At 39.9% G+C, this 21,965-nt stretch overlaps 1 protein-coding gene across 1 annotated transcript in view; it reads left to right on the forward strand.

Moving 5' to 3' along the window:
- LOC126334860 (zinc finger-containing ubiquitin peptidase 1-like) overlaps positions 1-20,182 on the forward strand; it is a 334,584-nt gene extending 314,402 nt beyond the window's left edge. The window contains exon 10 of the mRNA XM_049997545.1: positions 19,789-20,182. Within this exon, the coding sequence (XP_049853502.1) occupies positions 19,789-19,800 (12 nt within the window). The 3' untranslated portion in view covers positions 19,801-20,182. The remainder of the gene's footprint in view (positions 1-19,788) is intronic.
- The last annotated feature ends 1,783 nt before the right edge of the window (positions 20,183-21,965 follow it).

Raw genomic sequence — 21,965 nt, forward strand, 5'->3', positions numbered from 1 at the left:
ACATGGCCGACAGCCCAGCACGCTACTTCATCTTCTGTGGCCTTCCACCGCACGGCCGCGTGTGCCTTCTCTTGACCAGTTCACCGCCGACGACCTCGTCTGGGTACGGGGATATGGCAGGCAGCCAAAATGGAGCCCGGGACGCATCTTACGACACCATGGCTGTCGCCTGTATGAAACCCAGACGGATACAGGTGTTCAGGAGCATCATTCGGACCAGCTTCGGCCTCATGTGCCGGCAACACTTGTTCTGAATGCCGCTACACCACCTTCGGCTCTACCTGACGCTCGGGATCTTGGCATGTCTCAATACTCACAACACAGCCCTCTCACCGTCATCGCAATGCCAACACAAGAACGGACGCCACCAGGAGATGTGCCCATGCAGGTACCGGATGACCATCCTCTGTCAGAGCCAATCTACTCGCCTCCTCCTCCAACGGACAACGACACATCGCCGTTGTCTCCTGTTATATCAACTGGACTTGCCACAATGGGCAGACTGGTGCATGGGGCCCCAGCAGATTCGACCCCTATGTCTCCTGTCATCTCAACCCGTTATCATCGGGGACACTTCCGTCCTCCTCCTTGAGACTTTACGGTGAGTCAGACACCACCTATGGACATTAGCCATCTCCAGGACACCTCCATCAGGACCAGTGCAACAATTTCAAAGGGGGTTAAAGTGTTGTGACCCACCAATCATTCAAAGCACTGCCGCGCAATTATGCGCGTCCTCTACGTGCGAAGCTGTGTGCCAGCCATGCAGCAGCTGCGCCACCTAAGCGGCCAGCCGAGCAGTGGCCACTAGACTCAGTGATCAATCAAATCCTAATGTGTACACAAGTCTTGCTTGTCAACTTACTCTGTGACTTATATGTGTTGTGTCGTTCTGAAATATATGTGTTAAACTTGACTTTATAACACTTTGCTTACCAGTTGCTCCTCTTATCTTTACATCTACCATGGGCAATTCCACACAATTCTTACTATACCTAATCTTGTCTCTAAATTGTTCAGATATGCCACAAATTGGGCTACCTGTATCAATCAAACAGTTCCTTCCCACTGATCAATCTTAATCTTAATGTAAGGACACCCAAAATTTGAATCACCATCTCTGTTATTACATACTTCATGAAAAGGTCACTTTCACACTGTATTTGCTGGGTTTTATCAACTTTACTCATATCATAGCATTACATTGGTTACTCATGTTGCCAGGTGAACACAATGAATGGATCCCATAGCACAGCAATATCACTTATTACAGAAGGAACACAAAATATATTATTGTCAAAATTACACTTCCTACTTAGATCTTCTTTCACTTCATTCCACCAACTTGGATACAGATTTTTACTAACCACAGCTAACTTATTCAGAATGCGCATTTATCTACGTTATCATCAATCTGGTCCTATACAAGCTTCAAAAAGTTTTCACCTTTATTCTCTAGGCTTACAGATAACTCAACTTCACTCTTTGGATCATTGCTCTGCATGAAATTAATGAAAAACTACTTTGACTGGACTGGTATACCATGACTCTCACTTACGTCATCACACACATCACTTACCATATCTATATTGCCAACACAATTCACAAATAACTCTGAAACTTCATTATTATTAAGCTCCACAAATACCTGATACTAATCATCATCATCATCATCATCATCATCATCATCATCATATTCTTCCAAAATTACTTCATCAGCACCATTAACAATACAAGTCTCATCTCTGTCATAGTCACTTACCTCACCTACATTAATTCGCAATAAGCTACCAGTCTCAGACCTACTGACCACAGTTATTTCATAGCTCTCATTCATATCTATATAAAAAATACAACCTAATTTAGATCCAATACATTTATCACCTGATTTACATACATCAATAACACCATTTTCTGACTGAGAGAAGACATCATTAGTACATACTAATTAAAAATTATCATTACTCTCAGATTCTGGTTTGTGATTAGCACCTACATTACCATAATTAAGCATAGTATCCCAAAACTTTTGATCAAAACATAAATGAGAAATCTGATAGACCTGCTGTTCAACTTCAGATACCTGTGCCATATTATTAACACTTTTATTGTTGTCTAATTGCAAGAGCAAATTGGGGGTCCTGTGTTTGCTGTGTTTCCTCACCCCAAAACTGTGGATCTTCATTGAGGTGGACTGCCATTTCTTGAGTAGTCACCTCTATGATTGTTTCTTCTATTAAACTGCCTGTGGTTATCCCCATTATTCCTATTCTGCTGACCTTCAAAATTTCTGTCTCTATTAACATTTTGACCCTGGTAGAAGTTACCATTACCTCTGTTTCTGTAGTCATTACCATTGTGATCTCTATCATTTTGATTATTATTGTACATACTTCTTTCTAGTGTGCTATCCAGCCTGACAACACATCATAAAAATTGTTCAAGACAATCGACAGGTCTGTGCACTAAATCCCACTGCAACCTTTCTTGTAATCTCCTTTTAAGTGCATCAGTCAATGTCATTTTGTCAAATGGTTTGTCACAGAGTGTTAATTTCTTAAGTTGATTCTGACAAAACTGTTTCAGATTGCCATCCCTATTCCTATAATTAGGACCATTTAAAAATTCAATTTTAACTCTCCCCTGTTCAGCTTCTGACCAAAATATATCTAAAAAACTTTTCTCAAAAAGCTGGTATGTTTCTGACTGACTTAAATTTAGATTTACCCAAGATAGAGCTTTGATTGTCACCCATACCTGACACAAAACTATCTCTACAGTGGTGCAGAAAATCCACTGGATGTAAATTTTCTGATAGAAAACTTTTAATTGGAGCATTGGACCAAGCAATACCACTGTTTGAATACAGATTTTTGTGGAATGCTGAAATTTTTTGATCTAAAACGTTTACATTAGTTTGCATATTGTTTTCAACATTTGAAATTTTTTATCTATACTACTAAAGTTTTGTTCTATTTTTTCCACAACGGCCTTCTGTTAAACTCTGACAGCATGAACATTCTTCATTTATTTTGCAGATCTGGCAATAACTAATTTTCCAAAACAATAAACTTACTTTCTAAGACATCAACTTTTCCATTCACAGTTTTTATCCCCTCTGACAACCCATTTTTTAGCTCTGAAATCTGATTACTAACTTGGTCCATTTGGTCTTGCACTCTATTCAATTTACTATTGTTATCTGTCTTCATTTCCTCTAGTTTTGCCAAAATTAACTGGAAAATATTAGTTTTTTTTCTGTTTCTTTACTGATTACGCTTTCTCTTGGCTCAAACATGTCCCAGACGGATCCTACAGCTTTCACTTCTACATCACTACTACCCTCATCTCTATTCATTTTGTTAACAATCACACACGTCCACAAACAAATTAATTTCACAAATCATTTGTACTTATCTTTCCTTTTTTGATGTCCCTCATCATCATTGTAAAGTCCTCTTTCAATTGATTGGTCTGTCATTGTTGGTAATATCTCGTCATGTTGATACATCTTTATTGGGAAGCTCTTAAATCTTCTTCCTTCTTGTGATCAGAAATTCATTTATATATAAAATGTAAATGACAAAAATCACTGTCCCTTCTTCTTCTACAACACACAAAACTTCACTATCAGTGAATTGATCCTGGATGACGCCACCAATTGTAATCTTACCTTCCCTGACATCACCTGTTGAGTGTCACTCATTTCAAAATAAAATCTTTTAATAAGCTTCAAGAGGAGTAAGATTTATAAATAACTTTTATACTTATCATCTTTTCTCATAGTTGGCTCCAGTTCTTCACGTCTAGGGGTTGATTCGTGAGGCTGAAATTTTTTACTTTATAGATTTTCATGCTTCCAAATGACATGATAACTACTGGGGAATTGCCTGTTTTATCTTGATTTTTATTTTTTCACAATTTTCTATCTCACACTGTCTTTACAATTCCCACTTCATTATCAAAAATTACTTTGTTACTGCCAAACATAAAAACACATACAATCACATTAGAGGCATGCCCACTACTACTCAGTCTGTGGTACGAACTATATTCCAGAGAGTCTACAAACTTTCTTGACAAAAGAAGACTCTTAACCAAGCTATATCATTATTTTATTAATGGATCCAGAAATAAATTTAGTAACTAGCGTCAGCTTGTGCAATCAATAATAGGAATTTTAAGTGTGCCGAATATTTCATAATTTCAAATGTTTCTAAAAGAAAAGTAATATTAACTGTAGATTCAGAGTTGGTACATATCAATTTTAACAAAGCAAATAAAATGATTTTTTAAATATACTTTAGCTTCAAATATAATGCATTGTATGCAAAATCATATGAAATTATTTTAGTTAAACAGCTTAGATAATATTAACCTCCATTGATAACTTTTGTTGAATAAAGGTAATGTTAGGGGAGAGTATCATTTTACAATACATATTTCCTACCGAATGGTTAAACTCTCAAAACACATGCTGTTGGATTTCCTTGGGGATGAAACTATGAGACAAGTATCTGTTTCATGTTATTTTCTTATAAAAATGTTTTCTACTTGGGGAATGTAAGATTTGTAGCATTATACGACAGCAGGGTGGCAGGTTTGGCAGATTTTGGAGTATAACTTTTTGTCATTCTCTTTATGATGGGTCCAGCTGTAGTGGACCATGTAGCATATAGCTTAATGTTCTTAAAAATGCCTTATAATATGACAACATATTTAAACCCACCTCCACTTGGTAGAAGGGGTACTGTGACATCAATTCAATTCAATTCAATTCAATTTATTAGCGTCCTTGTAGTACATCATCAAAATGACATAGGACCTGTCAATAAACATTACAATTTAAAATACATGTACATGAAAATTTATAATTGAATTTACTTGTCACTTAGAATGCAACATTCTGGCAATTTAATGAAACAGAGGAGGAATGGATTGAACAGCTGACTCAGTTCCAAGCACATTGTCAAGTTCATCATGTTCAGGGTACTGTAAAGTTGCAATACTTTCTTTTGATTTTAGGGTCCTCAGTGTTCAGGTAAATACAAAAACTATTCTCAACTACATCTCCCGATAAACTCATCTATGACCAAGTAATTGCAGCATTAACTCAATACTATGACCAGGAAGTCCAAGCAGCTGCAGCTAGGTATCAGTTCTTTCACTTGCAGAAAAATCCGGAACAGATGTACCACCAATGGCACACAGAATTAATGGGATGATAAGGAAGTGTAAGTTTAAGTGTAGCTGTGACAACTTTTACAGTGATTTAATGATACATGATGCTACAACATTCAATTTCCCAGATAGTAGAATATGGGACCAGGTCTTAAAGTACTCTGATCCATCACTGCCCTAAGTATTGCAAATCTTAGAGCAATATGATTCGGGTGCTATAGCAGCCGATAAATTTGTCGGGTTGAGTCACCCTTTGCTTGCGACCACCCCAAGCAGCCACAACAATGAGTGTACACACTTCCATGTGGACAGCCACATAGACACGTAAACAGGGCTGTGAATTTAGTGAAGTTGCGCCCTAGATGTTTTGATCGCCATACAAGACAGGATTGTCCATCATGTAATGCAACGTGTTATATGTGTGGCAAAAAAGGCCATGTTCAATCAGTTTGTTTGCAATGGCACCAAAAACACCAATTTTGACAGCTCCCAGAAAAAAACAGGCTCATGCACATGCAGTGAATGCTGTGTTTTCAAAACCTACAACAGGTTCTGACAAAAGTAAGATTAAGGTTGTGCCTCCTTCTCGCCCTCGTGGCGTGCACTGACATTTTAACAAACTATTTGTCTCATTAGGAACTACTGGCTGTCGTGTGAACTTTCAGTTAGACATAGGTGCCTCAGTAACTTTTCTTAATTGTGCCATGTACAAACAGTTACGCTAGGAACTACTGGCTGTCGTGTGAACTTTCAGTTAGACATAGGTGCCTCAGTAACTTTTCTTAATTGTGCCATGTACAAACAGTTACGCTCACCACGTCTTTCTAAATCTAGCAAGCACACCACTGTTTGCAACGGACAGTGTAGTTTGCCTGATACAAATGTCACACTAGGACAGTGAATTTTACTGTGATGATATCAAGAGACAATGAGAAGATATTTGGGCTAGATGCCTTTGATTTGTTTGGATTTAGCATGCAAGACCATGTTCTTTCAGTGGCTGCTTTTGAACCAAAAGACAGTGTAGCTAGCTTGGTTAAAGAATTTCCTGAACTATGTTCAGAAGGAATGTGGTTCATGGTGTGAGTTCCTGTAGTCATGTCCTAGTTCATGAACCACGGGCAACGTATGAGTGGCCAAGTAAGTGGTCCCGACAGTCGGGATACCAGTTACTTTGGAATAAGGCTGGGCATCTCGGACATATTCTGAGTCATGGTCACCTTTTGTGCTCATCCGGCAAAGACTACCGAATCCACCGGTTAGTCCCTCAGCCGTTAGGGGTAAAACCCAATGGGACTCAGGGCAAGTAAGGCTAGCAACCTACTTCCCTGGTACTTTAAATATGATGCTGGCAACAATCAGAGCAAAATGCCTCGGACCTTTGGAGGTGACGGAGTCCCACCTCTAACTGACAAACGAGGGACTCCTAAGATACGACTTGGCAAACAAATGGTAATGAGATGGGGAGCTATTAATATCAATGGGGGCTACTCTGGGAAGAAGGTAGAGCTGGCGGAGGCTGCAAGTAAGATGGGGCTGGACGTTTTAGCTGTTAGTGACATTCGGGTAAGGGGTGAGAAAGAAGAGGAAGTGGGAGAATGCAAGGTCTACCTGTCAGGAGTCAAAGCAGGAATAGCACAATGGGGTGTAGGGCTTTACATCAGGAAAGACATGGAACCCAGCATAGTTGCAATAAGAAACGAACAACTGATGTGGATAGGTTTGACAGTGTCTAGCAAGAAAATTAGAATTGTGTCAGTATATTCGCATTGTGAAGGGACAGATCAGGATAAGATGGATAGTTTTTATGAGGCACTCAGTGATGTAGTGGTTAGAGTAAAGGACAAGGACAGTGTTCTGCTCATGGGTGATCTTAACGCCAGGATTGGAGATCGAACAGAAGGGTATGAAAAGGTTATGGGTAAATTTGGAGAGGATATGGAGGCCAACTGGAATGGGAAACAACTCATGGATTTCTGTGCCAGTATGGGCTTAGTAATCACAAACTCCTTTTTTAAACATAAGAACATTCACCAGTATACTTGGGAAGGCAGGGTAACCAGATCTGTCATTGACTATATAATAACAGATCAGGAATTCAGGAAGGCTCTGCGAGACACACGTGTATTCAGGGGATTCTTTGATGACATTGATCATTATTTAATCTGCAGTGAAATTGGGATTGTGAGGCTGAAAGTGCAGGAGGTCAGGTCCATATGTAGGAGGATAAGAGTGGAGAAACTTCAGGATAAGGAAATCAGGCACAAGTACATAACAGCGATCTCAGAAAGGTACCAGTTAGTTGAATGTAGTCAATTACTGTCATTGGAAAAGGAATGGACAAGGTACAGGGACACAGTACTAGAAGCGGCTAAAGAATGTCTTGGAACAGTAGTGTGTAAAAGTAGGATGAAGCAAACAGCTTCGTGGAATGACACAGTCAAGGCAGCCTGTAAAAGGAAAAAGGAGGCCTATCAAAAATGGCTACATACTAGAACTCAGGTAGACAGAGAAAGTTATGTTGAAGAAGGAAACAAAGCCAAACAGCTAATTGCAGCATCCAAGAAGAAATCTTGGTAAGACTTTGGAAATAGGTTAGAGACTATGGGTCAAGATGCTGGAAAACCATTCTGGAGTGTAATTAGCAGTCTTCGAAAAGGAGGTAAGAAGGAAATGACAAGTATTTTGGAAGGTCGGGAAAACTGCTGGTGAATCCTGTGGATGCCTTGGGCAGATGGAGGGTATATTTTGAAGAGTTGCTCAACGTAGGTGAAAATGCGATCAGTAATGTTTCAGATTTCGAGATAAAATGGGATAGGAATGATGATGGAAATAGGATCACATTTGAGGAAGTGGAGAAAATGGTCAATAGATTGCAGTGCAATAAAGCAGCTGGGGTGGATGAAATTAAGTCAGAACTCATCAAATACAGTGGAATGTCAGGTCTTAAATGGCTACACAGGATAATTGAAATGGCCTGGGAGTCGGGACAGGTTCCATCAGACTGGACAAAAGCAGTAATCACACCAATCTTTAAACATGGAAACAGAAAAGATTGTAACAACTACAGAGGTATCTCTTTAATCAATGTTGTGGGTAAAATCTTCTCAGGTATTGTTGAAAGGAAAGTGCGAGTATTAGTTGAGGACCAATTGGATGAAAATCAGTGTGGGTTTAGGCCTCTTAGAGGTTGTCAGGACCAGATCTTTAGCTTACGGCAAATAATGGAGAAGTGTTATGGGTGGAACAGGGAACTGTATCTATGCTTTATAAATCTAGAAAAGGCATATGACCGGGTTCCTAGGAGGAAGTTATTGTCAGTTCTACGAGATTATGGAATAGGAGGCAAACTTTTGCAAGCAATTAAAGGTCTTTACATGGATAGTCAGGCAGCAGTTAGAGTTGACGGTAAATTGAGTTCATGGTTCAGAGTAGTTTCAGGGGTAAGGCAAGGGTGCAACCTGTCTCCACTGTTGTTCATATTATTTATGGATCATATGTTGAAAACAATAGACTGGCTGGGTGAGATTAAGATATGTGAACACAAAATAAGCAGTCTTGCATATGCGGATGACTTAGTTGTGATGGCAGATTCGATTGAAAGTTTGCAAAGTAATATTTCAGAGCTAGATCAGAAATGTAAGGACTATGGTATGAAGATTAGCATCTCCAAAACGAAAGTAATGTCAGTGGGAAAGAAATATAAACGGATTGAGTGCCAAATAGGAGGAACAAAGTTAGAACAGGTGGACAGTTTCAAGTACTTAGGATGCATATTCTCACAGGATGGCAACATAGTGAAAGAACTGGAAGCGAGGTGTAGCAAAGCTAATGCAGTGAGTGCTCAGCTACGATCTACTCTCTTCTGCAAGAAGGAAGTCAGTACCAAGACTAAGTTATCTGTGCACCGTTCAATCTTTCGACCAACTTTGTTGTATGGGAGCGAAAGCTGGGTGGATTCAGGTTACCTTATCAACAAGGTTGAGGTTACGGATACGAAAGTAGCTAGGATGATTGCAGGTATTAGTAGATGGGAACAATGGCAGGAGGGTGTCCACAATGAGGAAATCAAAGAAAAACTGGGAATGAACTCTATAGATGTAGCAGTCAGGGCGAACAGGCTTAGACGGTGGGTCATGTTACACACATGGGAGAAGCAAGGTTACTCAAGAGACTCATGAGTTCAGCAGTAGAGGGTAGGACGAGTTGGGGCAGACCAAGGAGAAGGTACCTGGATTCGGTTAAGAATGATTTTGAAGTAATAGGTTTAACGTCAGAAGAGGCACCAATGTTAGCACTGAATAGGGGATCATGGTGGAATTATATAAGAGGGGCTATGCTCCAGACTGAACGCTGAAAGGCATAATCAGTCTTAAATGATGATGATGATGATGATGATTATGGGAAAAGCTAATAACTTTGTAGCACATGTTACCTTGAAAGACAATGCACAGCCTAAGTTTTTCCTGGCCCACCCCATTCCAATTGCATTAAGAGACAAAGTAGTAGCCAGTGATTTGAAAGAACTGCCAGATAATGGTGTAATTGCTCTCATTCAAGCTAGTCAATGTGCAAGTCCTCTCATTTTGTTGCTTAAGCCCTCTGGCCACATTTGGATTTGTGTTGACTTGAAGTCTACAGCCAACCACAGCCAGTAGTTGACACTTATCCATTACTTTGCCCTGAGGAACTTATGACAGGCTTGGTGCACGCCTTTACTTTTATAAGACAGATTTTCGTGATGTCTACTTGCAAATTACATTGAAGTATACAAAAATTGCTCAAGCCATGGAAGCAGAGACTGATCTGAAGATTTTGTTGCATTACATACACACATCTTGACCTCGCCCATAGAACATTTTTCAGAACTCAGTAGTGTGCCGATACTTTGCTTGTCAGCATAATCTCTCAGTTCAACAAGGTGTGATCTTAGTACACTCCTGGAAATTGAAATAAGAACACCGTGAATTCATTGTCCCAGGAAGGGGAAACTTTATTGACACATTCCTGGGGTCAGATACATCACATGATCACACTGACAGAACCACAGGCACATAGACACAGGCAACAGAGCATGCACAATGTCGGCACTAGTACAGTGTATATCCACCTTTTGCAGCAATGCAGGCTGCTATTCTCCCATGGAGACGATCGTAGAGATGCTGGATGTAGTCCTGTGGAACGGCTTGCCATGCCATTTCCACCTGGCACCTCAGTTGGACCAGCGTTCGTGCTGAACGTGCAGACCGCGTGAGACGACGCTTCATCCAGTCCCAAACATGCTCAATGGGGGACAGATCCGGAGATCTTGCTGGCCAGGGTAGTTGACTTACACCTTCTAGAGCACGTTGGGTGGCACGGGATACATGCGGACGTGCATTGTCCTGTTGGAACAGCAAGTTCCCTTGCCGGTCTAGGAATGGTAGAACGATGGGTTCGATGACGGGTTGGATGTACCGTGCACTATTCAGTGTCCCCTCGACAATCACCAGAGGTGTACGCCCAGTGTAGGAGATCGCTCCCCACACCATGATGCTGGGTGTTGGCCCTGTGTGCCTCGGTCATATGCAGTCCTGATTGTGGCGCTCACCTGCACGGCACCAAACACACATACAACCATCACTGGCACCAAGCCAGAAGCGACTCTCATCGCTGAAGACGACACGTCTCCATTCGTCCCTCCATTCACGCCTGTCGCGACACCACTGGAGGCGGGCTGCACGATGTTGGGGCGTGAGCGAAAGATGGCCTAATGGTGTGCGGGACCATAGCCCAGCTTCATGGAGACGGTTGCGAATGGTCCTCGCCGATACCCCAGGAGCAACAGTGTCCCTAATTTGCTGGGAAGTGGCGGTGCGGTCCCCTACGGCACTGCGTAGGATCCTACGGTCTTGGCGTGCATCCGTGCGTCGCTGCGGTCCGGTCCCAGGTCAACGGGCACGTGCACCTTCTGCCGACCACTGGCGACAACATCAATGTACTGTGGAGACCTCATGCCCCACGTGTTGAGCAATTCGGCGGTACGTCCACCCGGCCTCCCGCATGCCCACTATACGCCCTCGCTCAAAGTCCGTCAACTGCACATACAGTTCACGTCCACGCTGTCGCGGCATGCTACCAGTGTTAAAGACTGCAATGGAGCTCCGTGTGCCACGGCAAGTTGGCTGACACTGATGGCAGCGGTGCACAAATGCTGCGCAGCTAGCACCATTCGACGGCCAACACCGTGGTTCCTGGTGTGTCCGCTGTGCCGTGCGTGTGATCATTGCTTGTACAGCCCTCTCGCAGTGTCCGGAGCAAGTATGGTGGGTCTGACACACCAGTGTCAATGTGTTCTTTTTTCCATTTCCAGGAGTGTATAATCTGACAGTGGACAGTTGCCTGTGCTTATTCCCAAAGTGCTGCAAAAGGATGTGTTGTGATTGCTCCACCAAGGACATTGGAGAATTGTTTGCACTAAATGGTTAGCACGACAGCAGTGTACTTGGTAGGGCATGGACACCCATATTGAACAGATGACATCACAGTGTCATGCATACACAGAAAACCAATCTGCTCTGCCACAGACATTTGCAGCTTGGCCTGAGCATCAATCTTCATGACAATGAGTGCACATAGACTTTGCACGACCATTTTGTAACACTTGTTGGCTCATAGTAGTAGACTCTTTTAGCAAGTTTCCATTTGTAGTGCCTATGAGCTTTACCACACCACATAGCACCATTCAAGTATTGTCCTCAATTTGTTGCATTGAAGGATTGCCTGACGTCATTGTTATGGACAATGGACCTCAGTTCCTATGACATGACTCTGAACAGGGTTGTGAACAAAATGGCATTCATCATCTGACAAGTGCTTCATATCACCCCCAGTCCAATGGAGAATCAGAACGCTTTGTATGCACTTTTAAATGAAACAGATGACCAAGCTTTGCACCTCCCACACACAGGTGCTGCAACCCTTTCTTGTCTCCTATCACTCCCACCCATGCAACGGACCATCACTGACAGAAATTCTGCGAGGCCGCCACCATTGGATGCTACTTCACTTGGTCCACCCACTGCAGCATCCGGCACTGCCGATGGTCCACAGGTATCGGTTTGCACCGCATGATCGTGTTCTTTACAGAGTTTTTGGCTGTGCTGGATGTTGGAAGTGAGGCGAGATCCAGAAACACACACACACACACACACACACATATATATATATATATATATAAAACAGAAAGAAACTTCCACATGGGAAAAATATATTAAAAATAAAGATTCCAAGACTTACCAAGCGGGGAAGCGCCGGCAGACAGGCACATGAACAAAACACACAAACAAACACACAGAATTCTAGCTTTCGCAACCGATGGTTGCTTCTTCAGGAAGGAGAGGGAAAGACGAAAGGATGTGGGTTTTAAGGGAGAGGGTAAGGAGTCATTCCAATCCCGGGAGCGGAAAGACTTCCCTTAGGGGAAAAAAAGGACAGGTGTACACTCGCACACACACACACACACATATCCATCCGCACATACACAGACACAAGCAGACATATTTCAAATATGTCTGCTTGTGTCTGTGTATGTGCGGATGGATATGTGTGTGTGTGTGTGTGCGAGTGTACACCTGTCCTTTTTTTCCCCTAAGGGAAGTCTTTCCGCTCCCGGGATTGGAATGACTCCTTACCCTCTCCCTTAAAACCCACATCCTTTCGTCTTTCCCTCTCCTTCCTGAAGAAGCAACCATCGGTTGCGAAAGCTAGAATTCTGTGTGTTTGTTTGTGTGTTTTGTTCATGTGCCTGTCTGCCGGCGCTTTCCCGCTTGGTAAGTCTTGGAATCTTTATTTTTAATATATATATATATATATATATATATGATGATGTAAATAAAATAGAAAGAAACTTCCACATGGGAAAAATATATTAAAAACAAAGATTCCAAGACTTACCAAGCGGGAAAGCGCCGGCAGACAGGCACAATGAATAAAACACACAAACACACACACAGAATTACTAGCTTTCGCAACCGATGGTTGCTTCTTCAGGAAGGAGAGGGAAAGACGAAAGGATGTGGGTTTTAAGGGAGAGGGTAAGGAGTCATTCCAATCCCGGGAGCGGAAAGACTCCCCTTAGGGGGAAAAAAAGGACACGTGTATACTCGCACACACGTGTGTGTGTGTGTGTGTGTGTGTGTGTGTGTGTGTGTGTGTGTGTGTGTGTGTGCGCGCGAGTGTACATCTGTCCTTTTTTTCCCCCTAAGGGGAGTCTTTCCGCTCCCGGGATTGGAATGACTCCTTACCCTCTCCCTCAATACCCACATCCTTTCGTCTTTCCCTCTCCTTCCTGAAGAAGCAACCATCGGTTGCGGAAGCTAGTAATTCTGTGTGGGTGTTTGTGTGTTTTGTTCATTGTGCCTGTCTGCCGGCGCTTTCCCGCTTGGTAAGTCTTGGAATCTTTGTTTTTAATATATATATAATTGCTGATCCTGGTAGTTTGCAGTGCTGTCACCAGAATCAAATTCACATTTGTCACTTGCCCCATGCTTCTGCTGCTTTTCTTCCCCCACATTCACGGGCTCATGGGACCATGTAGCCTTCACGGCCACCCACTGGTGCCACCATGACACCCCAACCAATGACTGTCACGCCCTCGCCTCCACCATTGCCGCTCTCTGATCCAATGGAGCTGGACCCATCATCACCATCGCCGCTGCTGTCATCGCTGCAGGACATGCCCTCAGGCCTGGGTGTGTGCCCCAGCAGTAGTTTTCTGGAGGATGTTACTGTTACCTTGCCAGCCAGATGCCAGGGTATAGTCAGGTATATGCTGTCCTCCACAGTCACAGCTCACAGCTCATCTCGACGTCCAGCATCCTGCCTCTGCACCAGAACAACTCGTGTGTTTTTGTTATTGTTCTGGTTGTTATTATTATTCATGGGGGGTTAGTTATGATCTGTCATATGATAATTCCATCGATAATCATTGTAGCATACAGTATGATTAGGCCAAGATGCATTACCATTCCCATTAATTCTCGGGTGATACTGGTTATCAAGCCATTTTCTCTTATTTGAATTTTGCGGGCCACAATCAAACTGTTTTGTGTTGTACAAAGGTGGTGCACCCAGCTGTATGACATAACCTACTTGATACTCTCCTTTTTCACCATGACAGTGGAAAGAATGGAAAAGATTGCTCCACGCAGATATTGTTACTGTTGCTCAATTTAGCATCTTCTTGTTTGAGATCTGAGGAGTGGACCATAAACTCTTAATCATCATCAGATGCCTGAACCAATTTGTCTCTGTGGTCAAGTGGTAATTTGTCCTGCAATACTCTGAGAACATATTGGTTGCCAATTTTTTTAACCTAGTACTTTTTGAAGTACTTGCAGAAGCTGTCCTGTCTGCTGTTGTAAGGTTCTGGGTTAGAAATCTCCTTTCACAGATGCCCCTGAATACCACGAGATCAATATTTTATAAGAAAAGCTCATTCAGTTTGTTCATACTCCTAACAATTGTCAGCAGCCTCGGAAGTCCAAATGGAAGTCTACCATTGGATGAAACATGTGATGTACTGTATATGTTGTTTATTGTTGATGACTTAGGCAATACATCTCTAAATGACAACAAATTCAAAGGGATCTGCACCTTTCTTGTCTGGTATGAATACCTGAAATTGCCTGTACTTTAGTAGGCTTTCATCCAACAGTACTGAGGACAAAGGTGGTGTTGCTCCAACCCCATACAGCACATATCAAATGTTTTTTATTCCAGTCTCTGATCACAATATCAATTCTTTAGACGATGACCGGTTTCAGTCCGTAATGACCATCCTCAGATCTAAAATACATACATCTAGTAATCAGTGTGTCTTTCAACATAAAACGGCAATATATATCACAATATACTGTCATACAACCAGGGAAATGCACAGATAAAATATGGTATAATGTTCCTTTTTTACACCATGTCCTAAGGTGATAAGGCCATAATGGCATCATCAAAACATATAAATATAATCAGCACAGCATCGTCACGCAGATCTAAAATAATGTGTAGAATAGGCCACATAATCTACATAGTGATTATTGCAACTGGCTACTGAAGTACAGTAGCAACCAGAAACCTGTTTGCCTACATCCTCCCTAGATGTCGCTACTGTGGGCATGCTTACATGTAGCCATCATTTACGCAAAAACCATAATCTGATAAAAACATATTAGGTAAAATGCATGTAGCAGACTTATTAAAATTGATGACTATCATAGAAACCCATTGTGATACATTAAGAGATGAATGCAGTTACCCATATAAAATTATTAAAAGGAAATATATGAAGAGAATAGGTCCAACCCTTTTTTTATGTTGAATTTACGGCCAACAATTAATATACGTAATACGTTTCCTGTGTCAACCTACAGATTGCTTCTGAAAGATAAAATGTCTATATGACAGCTGAAAAAGAGACAGATCAATGATCAGCACCCTCTGTTGGGTTGGCCGCTAGGCTGTTATGTAGGCGCACTCTGATCGTAAGAACTTAACCACTAGAGGGCTTTACATAAATGTGACATGTCTCCCACAGAAAACGTTTAAACAACATATAAGCAGTCAATTAATAAAATTATATAGTCTGGCTATACATTCCATGAATGGGTAGCAGATAATCAATTACAGGATTAGAGCGACTAATATACGGAAGTAAGGCAAATGCCTACTGGTCTCAACATAACTCATCAAGTAAGGCTAGGTATAAATAGGCGAGGCATTATTTGGTTATCATAGTACGTTATCAAATAAAGCAAAGTAGGCTTTGGGCACAAAATCGCTTTGTCCATTGAGTACCCTAGTGGGCTCATGCTTTTTGGCTTTGTAAATCTCCAACTCCTCCAACAAGTTGAGAGTGTGACCCTTCTCTGCCCTGTGTAAAATACGCATACAACTCTCGATATTGCGTACAGTGTGGCCAGTTTCTGCTAAATGCATTCCTAATGCAGTTTTGTTATGTGCTTGCAAATGCTCCCTGAATCTAATTTTAAAAGATCAGCCAGTTTGACTGATGTAAAATTTGTCACAACTACTACAAATGATTTTGTACACTCCACAACCGTCAAATTTATCAGAGTCTTTATTCAAATCATGTTTTAAACGGAGTTTCAGAGTGTTGTTAACTTGAAAACCACATCTAACTTTAGATTTATTCAAACACTTTTCTATTTGTTGGGACATTTTTACATAAAATTTCATTAGAATAGTTTTCAGGTTTTCTTTATTCTTTTAATAATCTGAATCCTTTCCTTTATGGGGACTACTTTAATTTTGTTGTTAAGAAACTTATTTAGTTTACAACATGGCGATTCAGATTATTAAACTCATAACAAGATTAGTAGTGCAGAATACACAGAATTAATAGAACTTTTAGAATTTACATTAACTTATAACTATTTTACATTTAATGACAAAATATATCAACAAAAAGATGATCTTGTGATGGATAACAATTTGGCTGGTACGTTAGCAGACATTTTCATAAACGACTTGTAATGTAAGTTCTTTTCAAAGTTTCCACAACTGAAAGACAAGACCATATATTATAAACGTTATGTGGATGACATCTTGTTACTGTTAGAGGGGGATGAGACTGAGGTTACCACATTTGCTCAAGCCATAGGCAACATGCACCAAAAAATAGTGTTTACTACAGAAACAGAAGACGCGGGCTCCATTAACTATTTAGACCTCACCTTTAAGAAGGTTGATAACAGACATAAATTTTCGATTTTCAGAAAGCCTGCACGTACAAATACTATTTTCGGAGCCAGTTCATGCCATCCACCTTGATACAAAAGGGCCTTTTTCACCTCTATGATCCACCGACTTCTTAGCTCATCATTGGCCAACAGTGAAATACACCAAGAACTTAGTATATTAAAGCAAATTGCAGTAGCCAATGGTTTTTCAGCTAAAGATGTTATGCGCCTATACAATAGGGAAAAAAAACAGAAAGTAAATAATAGGCAGACCTACAATCATCTAGAAAAAAGAAAGAATAAAGAAAACCTGAAAACTATTCCAATGAAATTTTATGGAAAAATGTCCCAACAAATAGAAAAGTGCTTGAATAAATCTAAAGTTAGATGTGGTTTTCACGTTAACAACTCTCTGAAACTCCGTTTTAAACATGATTTGAGTAAAGACTCTGATAAATTTGATGGTTCTGGGGTGTAAAAAATCATTTGCAGTAGTTGTGACAAATTTACATCAGTCAAATTGGCTGATCTTTTAAAATTAGATTCAGGGAGCATTTGCAAGCACATAACAAACTGCATTAGGAATGCATTTAGCAGAAACTGGCCACACTGTAGGCAATATCAAGAGTTGTATGGGTATTTTACACAGGGCAGAGAAGGGTCACGCTCTCAACTTGTTGGAGGAGTTGGAGATTTACAAAGCCAAAAAGCATGAGCCCTCTAGGGTACTCAACGGACAAAGCGATTTTTTGCCCAATGCCTACTCTGCTTTATTTGATAATGTACTATGATAACCAAATAATCCCTCGCCTATTTATACCTAGCCTTACGTGATGAGTTATGTTGAGAACAGTACGCATTCTGTGGGAGACACGTCACATTTTATGTAAAGCCCTCTAGTGGTTAAGTTCTTAAGATCAGAGTGGCCTACATAACAGCCTTGCGGCCTACCCAACAGAGGGTGCTGATCATTGATCTGTCTCTTTTTCAGCTGTCATATAGACATTTTATCTTTCAGAAGCAATTTATAGGTTGACACAGGCAATGTATTACGTATATTCATTGTTGACCATAAATTCACCATAAAAAAAGGGTCGGACCTATTCTCTTCATATATTTCCTTTTAATAATTTTATATGGGTAACTGCATTCATCTCTTAATGTATCACAATGGGTTTCTATGATAGTCATCAATTTTAATAAGTCTGCTACATGCATTTTATCTAATGTGTTTTTATCAGATTATGGTTTTTGCGTAAATGATGGCTACATGTAAGCAAGCCCACAGTAGCGACATCTAGGTTGGATGTAGGCAAACAGGTTTCTGGTTGCTACTGTACTTCAGTAGCCAGTTGCAATAATCACTATGTAGATTATGTGGCCTATTCTACACCTTATTTTAAATCCATGTGACGATGCTGTGCTGATTATATTTATATGTTTTGATTATGTCATTATGGCCTTATCACTTTAGGACACGGTGTAAAAAAGGAACATTATACCATATTTTATCTGTGCATTTCCCTGGTTGTATGACAGTATATTGTGATACATGTTGCTGTTTTTTGTTGAAAGACACACTGTTCACTAGATGTACATATTTATATATTTTAGATCTGAGGATGATCATTACAGACTGAAACCGGTCATTCTCTAAAGAATTGATATTGTGATCAGAGACTGGAATAAAAAACATTTGACAGTATTGGATCACTGTTTGTGTACGCAATTATGTCACAGTTGGCCATACAGTGCATGCCTATGCTATTTCAGCCATTACCATATCTTTCATCACGTGCGGAAGGACTAAGCTGATTACCTTCTTCATGAACAGTAGAGGATGATGTTTCAAAGACATTCTATTTCACCATCATCAACTCTTGCTGTAAACCACCAATTTGTGAAGTGACATCCTCTTGCCACTTCAGCTACTTTAATGTGCTCTAATTCCTGTTTTTTCCTGTTATTATAACACTTCACCTTTTGTTTGCTGTACAACCTGTGGTAACTCTAAATTTAAGCTTTCATTAATGTGTTTCCTTATTTGCAAATCCACTTGTTATACTCTTTGTCAAAGTTCTCTCTTTGTTCATTAAGGTGATGATGTTTAATTTTAGACTCACATTCAACAATAAAATTATCTACTCTCAACTCTAGTCTATAAACTGACTCATTTCATTTTGTTTGCTCTTTATGTCAGCCCTTAAAAATGATTCCTTCAAGATGGTGACATCAGTAGTAATATGCTATATTGTAAAGTCAAGTTTGATACTGTAGTACTCAAGCTGGAAATCTGGGAAGAAATATCATTACATATGGTAGACATATCATTATGTAAGGCCCCTATTTCATGTTTACCTCTGGTAGCTAAATGGTCAGTGCAACAGAATGTCAATCTTAACAGCCAGGGTTCAGTTCCTGCCTGGGTTATAGATTTTCTCTGCTCAGGGACTGGGTGTTGCATTGTCCTTATCATCATCATTTCATCCCGATCAACACGCAAGTCACAGAAGTGGCATCAAATCAAAAGACTTGCACCCAGCGAATGGTCTATCTGATGGGAGGCCCTGGCACACGACATTTACATTTTATCTTTAGTACACATTACATACAGTAGATATTTCATATTTAGTGTGCATTTCATTACGTAATTTAGACAATCCATTTTTAGAACCCCATATTTCAGGTAAAATCTGCTTTTGCATTTCTGCCAAACTATCAAGTGTTATGGTAGTTGAACTTTGCATTTGGTTAAAGATCTTGCTTTCAGTGTACGATGCAGGTTCAGATGCTGGTGTATCTAAATCATGAACCACCACATCAGTATATTCACTCTCATTGGTTAATTCTATTTGCTATAAATTTTCAGGTTCCATCTTAGTTAACGTTCCTGTCTTTACCACAACATTTACAAAATGACAGAAGCTACGTATGTGAATTTACATAGACAAAGTTATGCTGACACACAACTGAATACAAGAACATTGTTGAATATGCCATCAACAAAATGTGACAATCAAGCATTGCTATGCCATGGCATGCTTTTGCATTATGATTTCAGCCAACATGATCAAGTAAGATACTGTGTTTTGTTAAGTTTAAATATCATTAAAAATTTAAAGCAGAAGCTGAATTCTGAGTGAGTATTTTATGCTAAGAAAGAAGAAGGAAGTACACACTATTTTAAGCAAGCTAACAGACAATATCTTTCTTACCTGTTTTTTTACAATAATGTGCAGACATTAAAAATTTAATTTTGATTTTATATTTGTTTCTGTATCCAAATATTCAGTTTTGTTGTTGTGTAATTATTATCTTTATATTCTCGTTTAATGTATCTACTGATTTTATGTACTTGTCACCTTCCGTGCATTGTTTCCACAAAAGTAATAAAGAATAATTATAACAATGGGACATAAATAATTAAGTTTTACAATTTATAGCAGTACTACTAAAAGGGTCCTGGCACAGTCACCAGTGTAACTCATTTGCAAGAAGAAAGGGAGAGAGAGAAACTAAAACAGAGAAAATTTCTTTTGTAGCATTCTTCTGAGTCTTGATTATTCACAAGTCAGGATAAAACACAGCGACCACCACAGGAATTAATATATTACAATTTCTATATATATACCAATATATTACAATTTCTATTGTGAATTGTCTGTTTTGTTTGATTCATTTACCAGGTGTGCTGGTAACAATTTGCCAAACCTCTTTTGGTGAGCGATAAGTTTGGGAAATGTGGACTGTTTTTGTATTAAATGTGATGCAACAAGTAATTCAGCATTACATGGAATAGTACAGATTGGACTTTGTGAAGTAAATTTAGACTGCAAAGGTTTGACTTTTCTGAGGTGTGCAAATCCGCATGTGGCTGGGACACAAATTGACACATCACCACACTGATCTCCTTCCAACTTAAGTTACAATGAAAAAGATAAATCCTGTTATCATTATTGCTAAGGGTTATTACTGTGCTTTGAAAGTGAATCATAGACAAAGGTATGGATTACAAATATTATTATTAAACTATATATATAATAGAGGAAAACATTCCACGTGGGAAAAATATATCTAAAAACAAAGACGATGTGACTTACCAAACAAAAGCACTGGCAGGTCGATAGACACGCAAACAAACACAAACATACACACAAAATTCGGCTTTCGCAACCGGCGGTTGCTTCGTCAGGAAAGAGGAAAGGAGAGGGAAAGATGAAAGGATGTGGGTTTTAAGGGAGAGGGTAAGGAGTCATTCCAATCCCGGGAGCGGAAAGACTTACCTTATGGGGAAAAAAGGATAGGTATTTTGTGTATATATTATATATATTAGTCCAAGGATGCGTACATGCTAAGTTGCTGTGCACAAGGAGGCTAATGAACAAGAAGTGGTGACAAAAGACAGGAGATGAACAAAGCCTGTCTAATTTACAAAAGAACGTCATAATTTGCATCAGCAACTGCTGTAGAAATATCATAGCAATATCTGCATTCAACTTATAGTACCTAATCCTTCTATAAATTTTAATAACCCATTAATATTTGTCCAGCCACAATACCATATTTCCATTCTTATTTGATATGATAGTCTACCTTTATCAAATGACTTTCCCCTGTGTGTCACTGAACTAATTTTCCAGATGTCAGAATATGAAGATAGCACTCAACAACAAATTTATACATGCAAAGGGTTAATTTTGTTTTACAATATATTAATAAAAAACGAATATTACATTGATTTATACAAACATTTTACTGAATTTAATGAACATACTGCTGAACAAAGAGCACACTCAAACTGCCTAATAACTGAACTCTGTAGGACTGCCTCATGTGGTCACTGCCACGCCATCTTAAATAGGTATTTGACAGAGCATATGTTCTTTTACATTCTTGATCATGATACATTAGATTACAATTTACAGGTGATGTTTTGTAAATGGTTACATACATTATGAATTTCTCCAATAAATACAATCTGCTATAAATATAAGCTGCAATCTATTACAACATTTATATGAAAATAGACCATCTGGTATTTCTTAA

Source organism: Schistocerca gregaria, chromosome 2 (assembly GCF_023897955.1).
Source record: "Schistocerca gregaria isolate iqSchGreg1 chromosome 2, iqSchGreg1.2, whole genome shotgun sequence".
Lineage (NCBI taxonomy): Eukaryota > Metazoa > Arthropoda > Insecta > Orthoptera > Acrididae > Schistocerca > Schistocerca gregaria.